At 38.2% G+C, this 19,091-nt stretch overlaps 1 protein-coding gene across 6 annotated transcripts in view; it reads right to left on the minus strand.

Moving 5' to 3' along the window:
• The window catches only part of LOC135099911 (fragile X messenger ribonucleoprotein 1 homolog), a 71,956-nt gene that overhangs the window by 35,274 nt on the left and 17,591 nt on the right, over nt 1-19,091 (minus strand). For 5 of the 6 annotated variants that reach the window (XR_010268436.1, XM_064002602.1, XM_064002604.1 and 2 more), the window contains exons 6-8: nt 17,639-17,786; nt 15,392-15,673; nt 15,105-15,219 (exon numbers count right to left, since the gene is read on the minus strand). Coding sequence is in view for 5 of the 6 variants with exons in the window: in XM_064002602.1 (XP_063858672.1) it covers nt 15,105-15,219; nt 15,392-15,673; nt 17,639-17,786 (545 nt within the window). In the remaining variant the exon portion in view is untranslated. The remainder of the gene's footprint in view (nt 1-15,104; nt 15,220-15,391; nt 15,674-17,638; nt 17,787-19,091) is intronic. The other variant, XM_064002603.1, reaches the window with a different exon arrangement.

Raw genomic sequence — 19,091 nt, forward strand, 5'->3', positions numbered from 1 at the left:
AACAAAACTGTTTCTTTCATATATGCCAGGATTTATAAAGTTTTATGTTTATTGTATAACTTAAATGGATAATTCAAACTCATAAAGAAAGGAAAAATAATATTTGCCTCACAGTATCAATATATCTCAGACCAGAGTATTTACCTCATTTTACCATATTTATGCTCTTTACTTGATGATTGTGGCTAAAAATGTTCCTTATATTTTGTTAGTTGGTTTGATAACACACAAATGACAAAGATTTCTTTCCAGCATACCAAGTTGTTTGTGTAAAATGAAGTCAGCTGGTGAATCTGGCCATTTTTTTCTAGACCATTGTGAATGCCACAATTAAGCTCTGTTGCCCTGGGAAAGCTGAATGTGTTTCAAGATATGCATAGGTTTCAAAACCTATGCATATCTTGGTTACTAAACCCCTGCAGATATTACATGATAACTCCACTATATATACCTACTTCATTTATATTTTGTAGTCAAGCATTTACCTAAGCAGTGGTGAATAAGTAAATAAATAGTACAAAAAACTGGCTTTGTTATATAGGCAGAGAGAGAGAGAGAGAGAGAGAGAGAGAGAGAGAGAGAGAGAGAGAGAGAGAGAGAGAGAGAGAGAGAGAGAGAGAGAGAGAGAGAGAGAGAGAGAGAGAGAGAGAGAGAGAGAGAGGAGAGAGAGAGAGAGGAGAGAGAGAGAGAGAGAGAATGACTTTTATAATTACTAACCTAATGTAATGTTCATCAAATGTGAGGTCTTCACATTATGCTTACAGTGCTTATGATTGATATTTACAACAAAATATATTTTACTAAGGTTTTACTGTGTGTGTGTGTGTGTGTGTGTGTGTGTGTGTGTAATGAACATGCTGCTGCCACTGCCATCACTTCTGCCACACACAGTGATAGCATTGAGTGTGCCATTACCACCACTGCCACCACTACCACATGCAGTGATAGCAGTGAGCATGCCATTGCCAGCCCCTGCCACATGCAGTGATAGCACTGAGTGCCACTGCCACCACTGCTTTTCCTGCCACACAGTGATAACATTTGAGTGCCACTGCAACCCCTGCCACACACAGCGATAATGCCGAGTGCCGTTGCCACCACTGCCACCCCTGCCACACACAGTGATAACGCTGAGTGCCATTGCCACCACTGCCACCCCTGCCACACGCACAGTGATATCGCAGAGTGCCGTTGCCACCAATGCCATCCCTGCCACACAGTGATAACGCTGAGAGCAGTTGCCACCACTGCCACCCCTGCCACCCAGTGATAACGTTGATTGCTGCTGTCACCACTGCCACCCCTGCCACACACAGTGATAACGCTGAGTGCCGTTGCCACCACTGCCACCCCTGCCACACGCACAGTGATATCGCTGAGTGCCGTTGCCATCAATGCCACCCCTGCCACACAGTGATAACGCTGAGTGCAGTTGCCACCAATGCCACCCCTGCCACCCAGTGATAATGTTGATTGCTGCTGTCACCACTGCCACCCCTGCCACACACAGTGATAATGCTGAGTGCCGTTGCCACTACTGCCACCCCTGCCACACACAATGATAACGCTGAGTGCCGTTGCCACCACTGCCACTCCTGCCACACACAGTGATAATGCTAAGTGCCATTGCTATCACTGCCACCCCTTCCACACTCAGTAATAATGGTGAGTGCCATTGCCACCATTGCCATCCCTGCCAAATCCAGTAATAGCACTGAGTGCACCATTGCCACCGCCACCACCCCTGCTACACGCAGTGAAAATACTGAACATGCCACTGCCACTTGCCACACCAGTGATTTCACTGGTCATGCTGCTGCTGTCACCTGCAGTGTTACACTGCTGTACTGATTTTTTATTCATCAATCTTTTGAGGTTTTATGAATCTCTAGGTATCTGTTACCTTCAGTTATAAGCATAACAATTTTAAGTATTGTAGGAAGTTTGGAAGTATTTTAATTTTGGGGTGTCTCTCTCTGCCAGGTCAGAACCACAGCAATTCTTTATCATTAATTTTATTATAACTAATGCAAATTGTATCTAATGTGGGTCATTAGCAGAACCAAACTCCTGCATTACTGGCAACCTGAAAATATTTAAAATAATTTCCAGTAAGAATTTTATATTCTTAAAAGTTCAAACAATTGGTATATCAAGTATTACACACTGGATTAACCAAATGATATCCTATCTATTCTTGAATATATATAGGAATATGGAAGGGGCAGGCTTTGTTTTCTCCTCCCTACACCACTGAACAAAATACAGTGGAACCTTGGTTACCGAATGCCTCCCTTTTTTAATAATAAGGTTTTCGAACAAAATTTTGAACTCATTATTGCTTCAGTTGTGATACCACAATTCAGTTCTAGAGCAAAGTTACTTGATCTCAAATATTAAAAAACAAAGCAAAAGCTGCCGTTTATTACTAATTTATAGTTTCCATAAATATCTTTGTTTTTATATATTTGGAGGAGAGACAAAGAGTGTAAGAAAGTAATTCAATCTTTGAAATAAGGGTAAATGTGATCCCGTTGAAAAGCTCAAAGTAAATAAAGAGTTTTCAGTGCTCATGAGTAATCCTGAGCCTTCTGTGGCTCTCTCAATGATCCCCAATGCCATCACTACTGCACAACTACATTTTTCCAGTAGCTTTTCCCAGCAGCAAGCTAAGTGTTACAATCACCTTAATTTTGGCGGTAAGTGGGTTGCTCCTCTCTGTGTCCCTCTGTAAGATGGGTCTAAAAAGTATCTTCTAATGAGTTCTGTGTCACCACGTTCATTCATTACATCCTTTCTGGATAAATAATTTATGAGCTGGAAATGTTGTGAAGCAGCCATCTTGGCTGTGGGAGCATCTGTCATAAGCTGCTAAGACAGTCTAGACTGGTATCTGGGTACAGATTAATTCATTTTGCATTGATTCCTTTAGGGAAAATAGTTTCAGTTTTCGAACATTTTGGATTTCGAAAGGCATTCTGGAATGAATTGTTCAAGAACCGAGGTTCCACTGTATATCAAAAGTTCCACTGAGCAATCATGAAATGACAGTAAGGACTAGGATTAAAGTTAAAAGAAGGGATTAAAAAAACCCACTGTGATACATGTTAGTGTCTTTAAGCAGAATAACAGAACTCATTCTTGGAAAGGAATCTTATATCAGCTGGGTAATTTGCACATCAGATAGGACAATGCTCTTTCTCTTAATCGTGAGCCTCCAAAACAAAAAGTTGAAAAGTCTAGTAATAAGAAGATAGATGAGAAAATTTACAGGAAATAATGTGTCATTATCTTGTGGTTCAGTGTCCCAAGAAATTCATTTAAATTCTTCAATGTATCTAGATCATTAATGTATAATGAAAATGATAATTACTCCAAAACTTATGACCATAATATAAATCAATCCTGTCATCTTCCCCTTCCCTTCTCCCTTCCCTTTGATGGGGATCCCCATCTGCTTGGTGCCAAAGATGAACCCATTCCCCTTTGCTTCGTTGAGGATGCTTGAAAACTAGATTGGTATCCTTGGCAGACACATGTATATGGGACACTTCATAATTAAACCATTTTATACACATAAGGGTTACAATATATATCATGTAATGTAAAATAATACATGTACTGACTGATCGAATAACAAATACAATAGTATAATCATGTACATAATATAAATGGTAATGGTTGTCTGCCACCAGATTTGAGCTTTGTTTACCCTGAGTCTCACAACACCATTCTCCTGAGTAAACCTGCAGTCACACCACCACTTCCTTGACCATATTTTTTTGTCTGACCTATGCCATCCTTAATATGAATCATTTGGGCAAATGTTCAAGCCCTATCAGTGTGGTGACAAGGGACTACAGGTGGAGCTCATAAAACAAGATGTCCTCCACAATAAGATGACAGATGAGAGGATGTTCCTGCCACTATCATTGCATGTGGCAGAGTTGGCAATGGCACATTCAGTATTATCACTGCATGTGGCATGGGAGGTGGCAGCAGCACACTCAGTACTATCACTGGTGGGAGTGACAGAGACAGCACACCCAGTACTATCACTGTGAGAGGTAGAGGTGGCAGTAATGGCATGCTTAGTACTATCACTGTGGGGGGCAGTGGTGGCATACAGCGTTAGTGTTACCCAGCCCAACATTATGGACTTCACTGTGGCTTGTTGCAGTCCATCCCCATGTTAGGCACTTCCCCCAACTTGTTAGATGTAATTCACATCTGAATATTGAGTCAGTGGTAACCTGACTGTACATTATATGCAGATAATTTTCAAGATTTACTTTTACTTTACAAGCAAGGCCATCAGACTGGCTTTTATATTTTTTTAAATTTATATATAGAGTTGCTGGTAGATGGAAAAGGTGAGGAGAGGAGAGAGAAAAGGAAGTGAGATGTGTGGTGCCACTGATACTTCTACCTTCTATGCACAATGACACTGTGCTATTAATAGGCTTGAAATTAGAGTGCCTGAAAATATGCAGGCTTATATTTGCATACAGCAGAATAAGCAAAAAAAATTAGCTACTGAAACACTCAAGGCAGCATTTACCAGTCATTAGGCACATTGCTCACTCATTATCTTGGGTGTTAATAATTCTTTATGTATACATAAACAAGCAATTAGCCAATTAGGAGTAAATGAAGACATGCAGGCCTATCTCAACATAGGGGGGAGAGAGAGAGAGAGAGAGAGAGAGAGAGAGAGAGAGAGAGAGAGAGAGAGAGAGAGAGAGAGAGAGAGAGAGAGAGAGAGAGAGAGAGAGAGAGAGAGAGAGAGAGAGAGAGAGAGAGAGAGAGAGAGAGAGAGAGAGAGAGAGAGAATCAAGTATGTCATTCATTTATTACACACCTATCTCACCTACGTCACTTTTTTTTTCCCCTGTTCATTTCACTGCAGTTTATTTATGACCTTGTGCTGCACCAGTTTATACATCTTGCTCATTATATTCCTTTCATGCTGCACTGTGCATGACTATTTTAGTGTGACATGAATAGATGTTTCCCTAGATCACTCAAGGATAAAGCAGTTAGACCATGTAGTTTTTATTGTGTTGTTATGATTAAAAAATTGTGAATGTTATGGTATATTTTAGCAGCATTTAGTTAACAGATTTGTCAATTTTAGAAGCACATCTAATAAAATAAATAAATAAAAATACAGGCAGGCCTATGAGCAGAGCAGCTGACAAGCTAAAAGTGCCAAATGGATTGCATAGAACTTGGAAGTCATTACCTCCATTCTCTTTTTTGATAATGCATGTCCTCAAAGGCCTCCCTTTGTGCACTTATTACACTGAACTGTTTTCCAGTGTTACTGAAGTTATTATCTGCAGTTAAATTATTTTACACTACGTGTTTACACATGGTCACTGTGAGGATTCCCCTGCCATATCTCCCACAGTACTGTTTTCTCTCTGATAAATTAACAATTTATTGCTTTAAAATCAATCTCAATGCATCCACTTCATTAATAAGGATAGAAACATAATAAAGATTTAATTTTTTTTCTAATGATAAAAGCAATGATTCAATTATGTGCATCACAACATGTGACATTGCTGCTTTCCAATGTTGCTATGGTCATCTGTTGACTGATCATAGGTGCTGGTGATTGAGGTCACTTCCTCTAGCCACCACCCACAACAGAAGCTACAACTCATCCTTGTGTGATTCACAGCTGGGAAAAAGCTTATTTACCCTAAGTATTTCTTAAAAAGAACTGAAGAGCAACTATGATGAAGTTTGGAGAGAGAGAGAGAGAGAGAGAGAGAGAGAGAGAGAGAGAGAGAGAGAGAGAGAGAGAGAGAGAGAGAGAGAGAGAGAGAGAGAGAGAGAGAGAGAGAGAGAGGGGGGGGGAATTATGGTATTCTCAGATCACCCTAAGGCCTAGGTGCAGGACAGATCGATTTGGGAGGGCAGCAGAAAGCTGAATCCCCAAAGAAGCAATGCTTTAACACTCAGTACGAAATTGACTGACTAAAACATGGTAAGGAAAACTAAAGATCAGGGTGCACTACAGCTTTACAAGCCCTGTGGTGTCTGGCAACACCACAGGACTTGGTTTGCAGAGGCCATTATCAAAAGGTTAGTCTGTTTTTTTTTTTTTTCATCCTGATGAAGGTTAATAGCCATCATCTCTATTTATGTTGTTGTTCCAAATTGGTAGCAATGATTGGCAAATTTGTTCTTTTTCTATAGTGGATCCAGGCTAACTTGGCACACAGGGTGTTGGCTGTACCTGTCAGTGCTACTGCCATCTCAACCTCAGTGACCTGACCTATCATGGTCAGCAGGGCACAGACTGGGGGATTCACGTGTCAAGGACACTGGAGTGGCAGTGCCACTTGGCCCATAGGCATTGTCAACTGTACCAGAAGATATACAGCGTCATTGTTCCATCATCAAATTGAAAGCCATTAAAAAAAAAAAAACATAGTCGTATACAAAATTATAATTTTGGAATAATTAAGACAAAGGATTACAATATGGGCGAGAGAGGCAAGTCATCGTATGCCTGTTGACTGTGAATGTGACAGAAGTGCAGGACAGTAACAGCCAATACCCTGAGAACCAAGTTAGGTTGGATTCACAGTAGCCAATGAGGACTGACAGTCATCTCTTTTTTATTACTGTTATTGTTCTAAACTGATAGCTAATCAGGGTATGCTGTGAACTTTCCAATGACCCACCTGTGACCTCATTGAACATTTCCATTTGTCTCACAACACAAGGGGGGCAGTCATAGCCTGCCCTCTAAAGATAACTTTCTTCTTTCACACAACTCTACATGAACCTAAATATAATACATGTACAACCTTCACTCAAAATAAAAAAATTTATAATGGCAACTCCTACACCAGCCTCGAAGTCCGCATCTGGGTGGTGACCACTAATGTCCCCAGGTCGGACTTCTCTTCTTTTGCTATCAACCCTAAATGTCTTGACACCCCCCTTAACTCTTCTTCATTAACTTTTGCAACATCCATGGCCTTACATCTAATTTTAAGAACAGCAGAACACCACCTCTACTCTACTAAACTTCATATTATCCTCACTGAAATGCAGGTGTCTTAAGCAACTGATAGTAGCCTCTTCATCATCATTTTTAATCCAAAGCTGGATGTTGCATCTAAAGTACACGATAACCTAACTTATTCTTGTACCCATGCTCTTGAGTCTACCAAATTTTCTACCATCTTCAATTTCAGAGTCACTCTCAAACTAAATTTATTTGTGCTGTACTTCTCAACAAACTCCTCTGACAATAAAAAATTCTTTGACTATTCAACTTCCAAAGGGGAGCACATCCTGACCCTCCTCCCTTTGGCGGAGATCTTCATTCTTAGAAAATTTCAATGTTCATCACCAGTTTTGGCTTTCTGCTCCCTTCACTGACCAACCTGGTGAACTAGCCTTTAACTTTGCTATCCTCCACGACCTAGAGAAATTAGATCAACACCCTACTCGTATCCCTGACCATCTTGGAGATATCCCCAATATTCTTGGCCTCTTCCTAACCTATAATCCTTCTGCTTTTGCTGTCACAACTTATCTTCTTCATTGAGCTCCTCTGATCACAACTTCATATCTGTATTTTGTCCTATCACTCCGATCCCTCCTCAGGATCCTCTAAAGTGAAGGTGCCACTACCATTTTGCCTCTAATAATTGGGGGAACCTGAGGACGTATTATTCTGATTTCCCTTTGAATGACTACTGCTTCCGTGTCAGAGACCCAACTCTGTGTGCTGAGCACATGAAAGAGGTGATAGTGTCTGGCATGGAAGCATACATTCCTGATTCTTTCTCTCAACCTAAGCCTTCCAAACCTTGGTTCAACCCAGCCTGTTCTCATGCTATACATGATGGAGAGATGGCTCACAAAAGGTACTTAAGCATTCCATCACCTGAATCTCATGCACTTTATATTTCTGCCCAGAATCATGAAATCAAACTACCCAAAAACTTATTCACCAACAGAAAAAGATCAAAATCTTTCAAAACCTAACACCCCTCATGACTTCTGGCACTGGCTAAAAACATCAATAATTTTACTTCTCCATCTTCCCCTCCTTATTTCAACCTAATGGCATCATTGCCATCTCATCTATCTCTAAAGCTAACTCTTCGTTCAAACCTTTCCTAAAACTCTATCTTAGATGAGTCTGGGCTTATTCCTCCCTCTCCTCCACTCTCTAACTACTTCATGCTACCCACTGAAATCCTTTGCAGTGATGGACTTGATGGGGTCCCTCCTACTGTTTACTGAAACTGGGCCTCTGTGCTTGCACCTTGCCAACTCTATCAATATCTACCTTTCCTTCTTGCTGCAAGTTTGCCTACATTCAGCCTGTTCCTAAAAAAAGATGATCAGTCTAATCCCTTGAATTACCATCCTATTGCTTTACTGTTCCTCTTGTAAGTCTATCAGCAGCTCATGCACAGAAGCCACAGAGTGCCTGACCTCTGATCTCTCTAAAATCTATGATTGGGGCAGAGCAATCTTAACACTGTTCAATGCCTCAAATAAAAAAAAAAATTTATAGAAACTGTAGACTTGTAGAGTATCGCTAAAATTTCTGATTGGGGCAGTGCAATCTTAGTACTGTTCAATCCCTCAAAAATATTGCTTCTGTGGAGACAGTAGAGGAGTATCTTCGTATATTTCAATAGGCATTAAATCATATACCAGAAGATAAAATTTACCTCAAATTGGAAAGAAAAAGACATAATAATTTGTTTTGTAGTATTAATTCTTCATTAAGCTTTCGTGATACTGATTGCTTGATAACCTTTACGTATTGTACTGCTTTATGAGTGACTCTAGTTAGACATGCCGACACAAGTTCAACTTGACTTGGTAAAATGACACACTAAGTTCTTGTGATATGTAAACTCTGATTATGCAGATTCACATTTATGTGAGACACTGCTAAATGTGCCAGGTATTCTCACTATGCAAGAAAAATTCACCTTTATATAGAATACTTGACAGGGTTTTGGGGCCTTGGGTGAAAGTAGGTGTTTGTGATATGGATTGGTGAACAGCTTGTTGCCAAAATATTTGAGCCTGCATTGTGATTCTGCCTTATATTTCTTACAACTATAGCTTCTAAGCATCCTGGGCATGATGAAAGTGCTGAACCTATTATTAGGCATAAGAGAACTACTCTAATATTGCAAACTAAGTTGGTGAGGGATATTGTAATGCCATAAGCCATTCCTACAGTTGACAATCCATAGCATTATAAAAAAATAAAAATAAATAAATAAATAATAAAAAAATACACAAATAAATAAATAAATAAATAAAATCATGCTGCTGTGATTCATTCCTTTAATCTGTCTTGGAAGGTTGCCTCCAAGGTTAACATGATAATAGAGGAGATGGAGATGATGCTGATTATGTAAATTGATCATGAAATTACAGTCAGTTCACTGCTGACATGCAATATTCTAAGGCAAATCATGTCAACTGCGGGGGTTCCAATGCCAGGGAAGGGTGTGGATTACCACCGCCACTGCCACCCCCATAACATGCAGTGATAGTACTGAGTATGCCACAGCCCCACCACCTCTACCACCCACAATGATGCAAATTTAGACTGACCTGTGCTTATTTGCCTTGCAACTGTGCATTCTCTCATGAACTGCAGCAAAGAGGACACCCTGCTAACACCATTAGAGAATCAATGTTTATAATTTTCATTTAGTGATGAAGGCTACAGCTTTGCACCTAAATAACAAGTGAGACTGTGAACACCAACTGGGTGAAGATGAGGTGCTACCTAGGGTGAGTATTCATCTGTGGTGTGTGTAAACAATGGCTAAGCATAGTTTTTTTTACTGATTGTTTATATACTATACCAGTAATCCAGAGTTAGTATAAGCCATAAAATAGTGTTCACAAATGTCAAAAGTTAATAAAAAGTAAATTAATCAAGTATATAAAATATGCACAACTGTCATGAGTTGGTATCAACAGTGAGTGTTCATCAACTGTGTAAAATAATGGCTTGATGTGATTTTTCAATTATTCATTAACCTTTAGATATTCTATGTACTATTATTTCTTGCCTTCAGTTATATGCATAAAAATATTTTTAGTGTTGTAGGTAGTCTGGAAATATTTAATTTTAATTTTTTTTGAGGAGTCAGTCTCAGCCAGGTCAGAACCACAGTAATTTTTTTGCCATTACTTTCATTATAACTAACATGAATTGTGTCCAACATGGGCCATTAGAGGAACCGATCCACAATGTTAGCAGCAACCTGACTACAATAAGAAGAGTCATGTCAGAAATGCAACTATCATATTTAAGGCTTTGAAAAATTATGATGTGAGGAAGGTGTTGATGCCTTTTACTAAACCATTTAGTGCTAGTGTCCTATCATTCCATATTATACTATTGTAATGTAGCATTACTGCTGTTCTCATGTTGCTTTAGTGCATTATTATGCAAAAAAAAAAAAAAATGTCAAGATTAACACTGTGGAGGGGGACGTGGTTAAAACTGGGTTGTGGAACATAACCCCTTATAATTAATGTAAAGATAGGTTCACACTATGCTGATTCTCACTATGTGAGTGTTTTGCAGAACCTAAGCCCCACATGTAACAAGAACTAGGTGTACAAATACATCTGAGAAGTGAAGTAACAAACAGGTCACACAAAGACTATCTGCTTTATATTTTACCAGTTAACAGACTTTACACTATAAGGTTCAACTTGAAACAAAAGCAGTTCTGAACAGAATAAGTTAAAAGGATCTACTACTCTGTTCAGAAGTATACCTTTATTTATATGAAGTTAAACTTTAAAGATACAGTCCCAAGCTATTTTATTATTGTGAGAAAAAAACGCATTATTATCAAGATGTGTGACTTAGTCATACATGAATGTACATAGTGATGTGCACTGTGTCTTCAAGTTTCTCAGTGTTATTCATTGTCACCCTTCCCTAAGATATACAGTAAAATCCCTCTCATCCGGCATTCGAGTATCCAGCAGCTTCAAGTATCCAGCACATTTTTCCCCCAAGCCTTAAAATCAATAAAAATCAATGTGTACTCATAAAATCGATTAAAATTCCCGCACGAGGCATACTTTGTCCCCTCGCCACCAGAGCGCACTGCTTTGTGCCACCTGCGGCCCACTGCACTGTGTTTGCTCAGTGACTCAGTCCCGCGTGTGCACTGTTTATCGCCTGACGCCTTCATCATGCCTAAAGTTGTAAAAAAGAGGAAGCGTGTTGTGCTTACACTTAAGCAGCTGATCAGATCAGCTGCTGATTAAGATCAGCTGATCTTTGTTATGGTAAGATCCATGAGTGTAGGGTGGTGATTGTGGACATAATTTCACTTCTATTCAAGTATCCGGCATGTTGGCGGTCCCGTTGATGCTGGATAAGAGGCATTTTACTGTATTTCTGCTTGCATTCCTACATATATTAAACCTACTAATATTCCTTAAGATTCCAAAAAAAATCTGTCAAGCATATTATTCTATTGCCTTTTGCACAAGTCCTTCACAATTTCCACTTTTCATTCTGATTAACATTTTCAAAGACCTTATCTCCTATCTTCCATGGTAAAACCACTACAATTTTTCCATGGTTATGTTATTTTTCAGTGCTTGAACTAGATTACACTTTAGGTCTATTTCTTAACCCAATCCTAACTTTGGAGTTTTTATCACTATTTACTATGTAAGTGTTTGGTTCACAACATGTATTCTTCAACTACAAACCATTTCATCCCTACTTATTGATGAAAGGGTCTAAAATCCCACCATCAATCATTAGTTGCTAGAATGGGCAGTCATGTCAATGTGTGGTCCATGTGGGGCCAGGCTGGATGGGCCCACATCCTGCAGGTAAGTTGCCAGTTATGCATTTTCTTGCAGTTACCACATTGGGCAAGCAAGGATCCTCTCTCTCTCTCTCTCTCTCTCTCTCTCTCTCTCTCTCTCTCTCTCTCTCTCTCTCTCCAGACAAGAGATCATCGAGAGAGAGAGAGAGAGAGAGAGAGAGAGAGAGAGAGAGAGAGAGAGAGAGAGAGAGAGAGAGAGAGAGAGAGAGAGAGAGAGAGAGAGAGAGAGAGAGAGAGAGAGAGAGAGAGAGAGAGAGAGAGAGAGAATCCTCACTCGCTCAAAGTGGTAACACAACAAAGAAAATGCATGACTGGTAACTCACCTACAGGATGCAGGTCCAGCCAGCCCAGCACCATAGAGACCACGCTTCAACATGAGCGCCCCAGAATGAATGTTAAGGTCTTTTAAGAAGATTGACTCATATCACCTGTTCAGATGCTTCCACTATCACATCATCTTTGATCACAGGTAACTTTTTTTTTTTTTTTTTTTTCTCTCCTCTCCAAGGTAGTATTATGACTGACAAACAATCTTTCTCAAAACTTTCACTGAAGATGTGTAAATGATTTCTATGATACAACATAAGTTACTGGCAGTGGATCTTTGTTTATCACTAACCACTAAGTTAAGCAAAATTATCAAATGTACTTAAATATGTATGGCACCAAATCAATTGTATCAAAGCCTACTGCTGGCACAAAAGCTGTATCTATTCCTCCAAGATCTTAACTAATGTGGCAGTCTCCCAATACACATTTTAATAAGTCACTTTATACCTCAGTTTGTATCACTGATAATTTCTTATCTCTTGGAGAAAGCATGTATGTACGTACACATGCACCTATACATACAGTGTTCCCTGCTGTTCATGGGGGTTACATTACCAAGCCTTCCGAAAACAGCAAAAATCCATGAATAAGGGAAACCATCCCTACAAAGCTCAGAAATACCGATATTTATAGTTTAAACCATAAAATATACATCTCACACTTATTAAATGCATTTAAATTTCACTTTAACACAATAAGAAACAATTATTATATATATATAGTACATAAACAGTACACTGTAAAATGAAAGACTAAACTAATATGTACAGTAAACCCTCAATATAACAAATCTCTATTTACTGAATTTTGGGTATAACAACCCTTTTCAAGTGCTGCCTACCTCCTCCCTCTCTCTCTCTCTCTCTCTCTCTCTCTCTCTCTCTCTCTCTCTCTCTCTCTCTCTCTCTCTCTCTCTCTCTCTTTCTGGATATAGTGAATTTTCGTCTTTAGTGACCCACCCTCCCCCAATATGTGTTTCTTATATCTAGGATTTAATATAATCTGTGATAATTGAAAGAATAATCCAAGCTCTTTGGGCAGAATGACTGAGCCAGTGGTGACATGTCAATCCTGAAAACTCCTCATTGGTTAAGTAGGTTAGATTAGGAAAAATATCTGTAAACTTGCGAAACTGCAAATACTGAACCGTGAATACACGAGGGAACACTATACACACAGGCACACATCGTACAGTTACACACTAACAAAAGGACTGCTAGCCTTCCATTCCTAAAAAGCTGGTGAGTCAAAACTCCTTGACTTGTATCCTGAACCTATTTCCTGCTACATGAAAAGGAGCCTGACTGCAAAAGAGCAAACTATCTCCACAAAGTTCAAGATTTGGATTTAGAATCTCATATAATCAAGTATTTACTACAGAGTTGCCTGCCATCTTATAATCATCATATCCAATACATATTATTTTATTTCCTGTTATTAACATGGCTCTACCATCACTCCAAGACATTATAGTAACATTAATTTACCCACTTGTCCTGAACAAATAGCAATGTGTAAAAATACGGATATGCAAAATTCAATATTCCTTAGTTCACATTCCAGCTATCAGGATAAATGGACTTCTAGTGACTATTGAGGTGCTCCCTGAGGAGGACAGCAAATGACATTGGGTCAATTTTGAGAAATCACTTGGTTTGCATTGGCCAACTATTCAGACGGTGAGGCAAGTTTTCAAACTAAAATTTCAAGAATTCATGGCATTAAAATTCTTTTATACAAATTATTAAGGAAAGTGCAGAAATGATAATGGGATCAGACTCCCAGCAATAGTGAGGCAAAGCACCAAGTGGGGTGATACACCAATCAGCTCACAGCAACTCAAGGTTATGCAACTAGCCCAGTCAATCAGTGAGCAGAGCTGGCCTTGCCTGAACTCCCTTCTCTAATTTATAAGGCAAGGCTCCTTTCAGTACTCTATCAACACCAGATTCTACTCCTCTTCTTTCTGAGATATATATATATATATATATATATATATATATATATATATATATATATATATATATATATATATATATATATATATATATATATATATATATATATATATATTTTTTTTTTTTTTTTTTTTTTTTTTTTTTTCAATAGCAGAAAGTGCTTTAAGCGATGATGAAGGCCTTGCCTAATCCTCTCAAATTCACAAGAAGCCCAGGAAGGAGAAAGAGGAAGAAAAATTTAGCAAAAGACCAGCATAATCTGGGAAAGAATATGTCTGCATACACATTCTTCCCTTATTTACATAAGATAAATTATATGAAATAATGAAAGGCAATAATACTATTTGAAATCTTAAAATAAATAAGTGAACTAGAAGAAATCAAGTTTTTTTTCACATTTTATGGATATTATTGGTTGTCAGCTTAAGGAGGGAAGAGGAAAACAGTAGCATCACCACCCAACCATCACTCTGATGGTTTACTCAAGGTAATAGCATCCATGAAACAATATTGATCACCTACATTAATATGGTGGTTTTCTCTTTTTCTCTTATCCCATATCATGGTTATCACTGGTTAATAGTTTGACAGAGGTAAGGGGTGCAAGAAGTAGCAGCATCACCAACAATCTTATGCTGTGATATTAATTCAAGGTGAAGGAGTCCGTGAAACCATACTGATCACCCATATTAATAGAGTGAATGCTTTCTCTTTTTCTCATTTCCTCTTTGGTTTTGACTTGAGGCAAAGAGTGGCAATGATCACCCAACTTCAATCACAGTTTTCTCATTTTCTTGTGTGTGTCGCTTACCTAACTCAATTACCTGTCTCAATTATGCAAACATATTATTCCAGTCATTGTGGAGTAGTCTTTTTAAGACAAATTCTGAAGAAATAAAAAAATAGTGTAGTAAATGTGCTGTATATAATACTCACCGATCATTTCTCCTTGGTGGATAGCCCTGATTACTTCCTACACTATTAGTTGTGTGCATATTTCTTAATTTTTGGTCAATTTCAAGCTTTTCTTGTCGCAGCTGTTCCACTTCCTGTAGGAAATCAGTAATACTTGATAAAATTATTTTTATATCCTTCAGATGCTCAACAAGTGAATACATTCTACTTATCACAAGCTTCAATTAGCTGCTTTATTTTTCAAACTTTATACAAAATTAAGACTCTAACAACAACAGACAGAAGACAGTAAACAATTATACTTACTTTAAGATGAGCTAAATGATATTCAAGTAGAATGGAAGCATTGGCTATGGCTTCAACAGTGCCAACAAAAACAAAGGGAACTTGACCCTCAGCTCGTGGTGTTGTGGGCTCAGGCTCATTGTCTCCCTCAATTTTCACTCTTACTACACCAGATTTGTCTACCATTTCTTGTATTACACGGCCATTTTTGCCTATAACTTTTCCTACAAGAACCCGTGGCACTTGTACAGACTCTTCACTGTACTCTAACATGGACCTTGCTTTTTTTACTGCATCTTCAGTCTGAAAGTAAAATGAAAAAACATTAAACTTCTCAATCAATTAATCAATACACAAATGCAATACAGGTTTCTAAAGGACAGCAGCCAAGCACTTCAAAAAACTTTAGCAGGTAAACACACAGGGCAAACTGTGACTACAGCAAGCAAGTCCAGAGAACATGGGTCATAATCTTCATAAAGTTATGACAAGTGTCATAGCTGTGGCAGATATGTATCATAACTTAGAACATCTATCATAAGTCATATAACATAAGTTACTACTACTAACTACTTAATTTGTAGCTTTTATAAACATTTCTTTAGTTTTTATATATATATGTTGGGATAAGAGTCACAGTGGGTAAGATAGAAATTCAATCTTTGAAATATGGTAAATGTGATCCCATAGGAACGCCTCAGTTTAAACAAACAGTGTTTAAATAGTTTGGTGGCAAAGAAGGCTCTCTTGATGATCCCCAAGGCCATCACTACTGCACAACTGCATTTTCTCAGCAGCTTTTCCCAGCAACAAGTTATCCAAGTGTTATGGTCACCTTAATTTTGGGGGTAAGTGAATTTCTCCTGTGTCACTCTGTTAGGTTTCCCATACTAGATCAGTAACAAAGAGGATGCCTGCACAGTCTGATGAGTTTCACGTCACTAGGTTCAATCAATACATCCTATCTGAGTAAATGATTCTTGAGCTGGATATGTTGTGGGGCAGCCACCTTGGCTGTGGGAAACATCTGTCATAAGCCACATCCCACACGGATTTATGACAAATGCGTGCAGTTTATGAGAAGAATGCACCATTTTGTCCTAGCTATGACACGTTTCATAGCTAAGACTTGCTAGGACTGCTTCATGAATACAGCCCCAGGAATTTACAGCACAGATAGATATATGAGCAACAACCCCCCTGATGCTCAATAGAGACATTTTAATGTTACTGAACCAAAGCCAGTAACTTTCACACCACTGGCAACTACATGAAAGTCCATTATGTCTATGGTGTCATGAAACTGTTCAGAAAACTTACAGATTTATATCCAATGAGAATTTCAAACAACATAGTAACCTCCAGACACTTCCATGGGACTACCTCAGACTGCAATAGAGGTCCTAGCTTTAAATCATGGATATAATTATTGGAGAGAGAGAGAGAGAGAGAGAGAGAGAGAGAGAGAGAGAGAGAGAGAGAGAGAGAGAGAGAGAGAGAGAGAGAGAGAGAGAGAGAGAGAGAGAGAATCGTATTTACTAAATACTACGTGGCCTTTCCATTCTCATGAATGTCATGAGAAAGCATTAATGTTTATTAAGACGTGAGTATCATACACCCCCGCCACCAATGAAAGTAGCGTACATGACAAAACAAGTTGTTGTTTCATAGTGCAGGGAAAGCGTCCAGCTCAGATGAAACAGAGGGCTCAGTATGAAAATGTGGCAACATCGCCAAGCAGTTTAAACATGTCAACTGCCACAACTCTGCCTGTAATCACTTGGTTGACTCTTGAACCCATTAAGGAGAACTCACATTTTCCCTGCTTGGCCGAAAATTGTGCCAAATTTATTTGCGCATTTCATGTCAATGAAACTTTAACCATCCTAAACTAATACATATCTTATTGACTTCCTCCAAAAGGATGGGTGTGGGTTATTTCAAGGGAGACAGGACTGCCACAAAGAACTGTGCACTGTGTGTGGTGGTGGTTGAAAAGATGCCATGAAAGTAATGATAATTCCACACCAGTGAAAAAAAAAAAAAAAAAACTGCTCTGGACAAAGGTGTGTTTTGCCAAAAAAGACTTTATTTTTAATAAGGTGCCAGCTGAATGCCTCACTATTTCTCATAGCAAGAGAAACAAAGCAAAAAACATTGGTGTGTGTGACGTGAAACATAACAATAACATCAGCGCACCACTTTCATTGGCGGTAGGAGTATAACAATTCATATCAATACAAAAAAATTCAATACATGGATACTTACCTCACCATATATTTTGAATACACAGGAATTTTCTTCTAATTCAATATTAGTAACTCCTTCCACTTTGCGAGCTTGCTGAATATTTGCCCCATGAGCACCAATGGCAAGTCCCATGAGGTCTTCTCGGACACTGAATTCTTCTACATACCTGAAGGAGAACATCACAGTTTGATCAATGCTAAAACATAACATTGTTATTAGAAATAGAAATAAATGTTTCCATCAATAAACATTCTTCCTTGAAATAGGATTCTGGCTGTGAAATTCCAAGATCAACATGCTGCCCAAAAGAGGAAGCCATTCATTTGACCTAATTTCATTCAGTCTAACTGGTAATATAAGGAAACATGTTAAGAGGATTATTCACATTTCAACATTAATGAAATAAGGGCTAACTTCTTTCTGGTAAAAAAAGTTATATGATTTAACTAGGAAGCAAAATTGGTAGAACTACATTCTCAGAACAACTTAAAAAAAAAGCCAAAATTGGTTGTGTGGCCAAAACTCCTATAAAACTTTTATCACACTTCCATATTGTTACACTCCTTTGCCAAATTCCTTATTTACTGATGCACATTTACATATATATATATATATATATATATATATATATATATATATATATATATATATATATATATATATATATATTCAAATCTATGTACATTGGTATCTCAGTATACATCCACTTTGGAATAAGTCCAACTTGGTATACGTCCTATTTTGACCTGAAAAAAATTGCTTGGTATGCAACCTTTGCTTGGAATATGACTCGCATGCTAAAACTTGTATGGGTCAAAATGAGTCACAACACTGTGTGCTACCCTTGTTTACCTCTCTTGAGACAAAGTCACAGCTGCCCTCAAGTAGTGTTGCCAGGTTGGCAGGACTTTCTTCATCAATAATATCTCCTCTCTTCTCAACACCATCCTAACTGGAATTCGACTCTTCTCAGCAAGGTAAAGTGAGGTTAAATTTTCATTTATTTCATCTAATTGCTGTATTTGACAGTATATAAGATGGACCTTTTTCATAAAAATGGCTCAAAAAATCACCCTGCATTTTATATGCAAATGTGAGACCTCCCATAAATTTAATTTTGAAGTTTTCTTCACCCATACACCCAAAGATTTGCACCATCGTGTTATAGGCAAAGGTGCTATATCATATTTTTTGGACCATAAGGAAATGTTGAAAATGAAAACATGGCCTATTCAGTGACACCCCAAGTGTGTTGTTGACCATAGGTGAGAGTTACCACAATAAATTATTGCAATAATTTATCGCAATAATGATATTGAGTTAATAGTTATCAGCTAATTATTTTTCCTGCTTTATCGATTCATCAGTATTGCCAATACTTTAGGTTCCAAACTATCAATAATTTGTTTTTGGAACATGAGCATGTTGAAAATTTAAAATTCTAAAATCAAATGTAGTTATTTTACTTAAA

This window comes from Scylla paramamosain, chromosome 4, assembly GCF_035594125.1.
Source record: "Scylla paramamosain isolate STU-SP2022 chromosome 4, ASM3559412v1, whole genome shotgun sequence".
Taxonomy (NCBI): domain Eukaryota; kingdom Metazoa; phylum Arthropoda; class Malacostraca; order Decapoda; family Portunidae; genus Scylla; species Scylla paramamosain.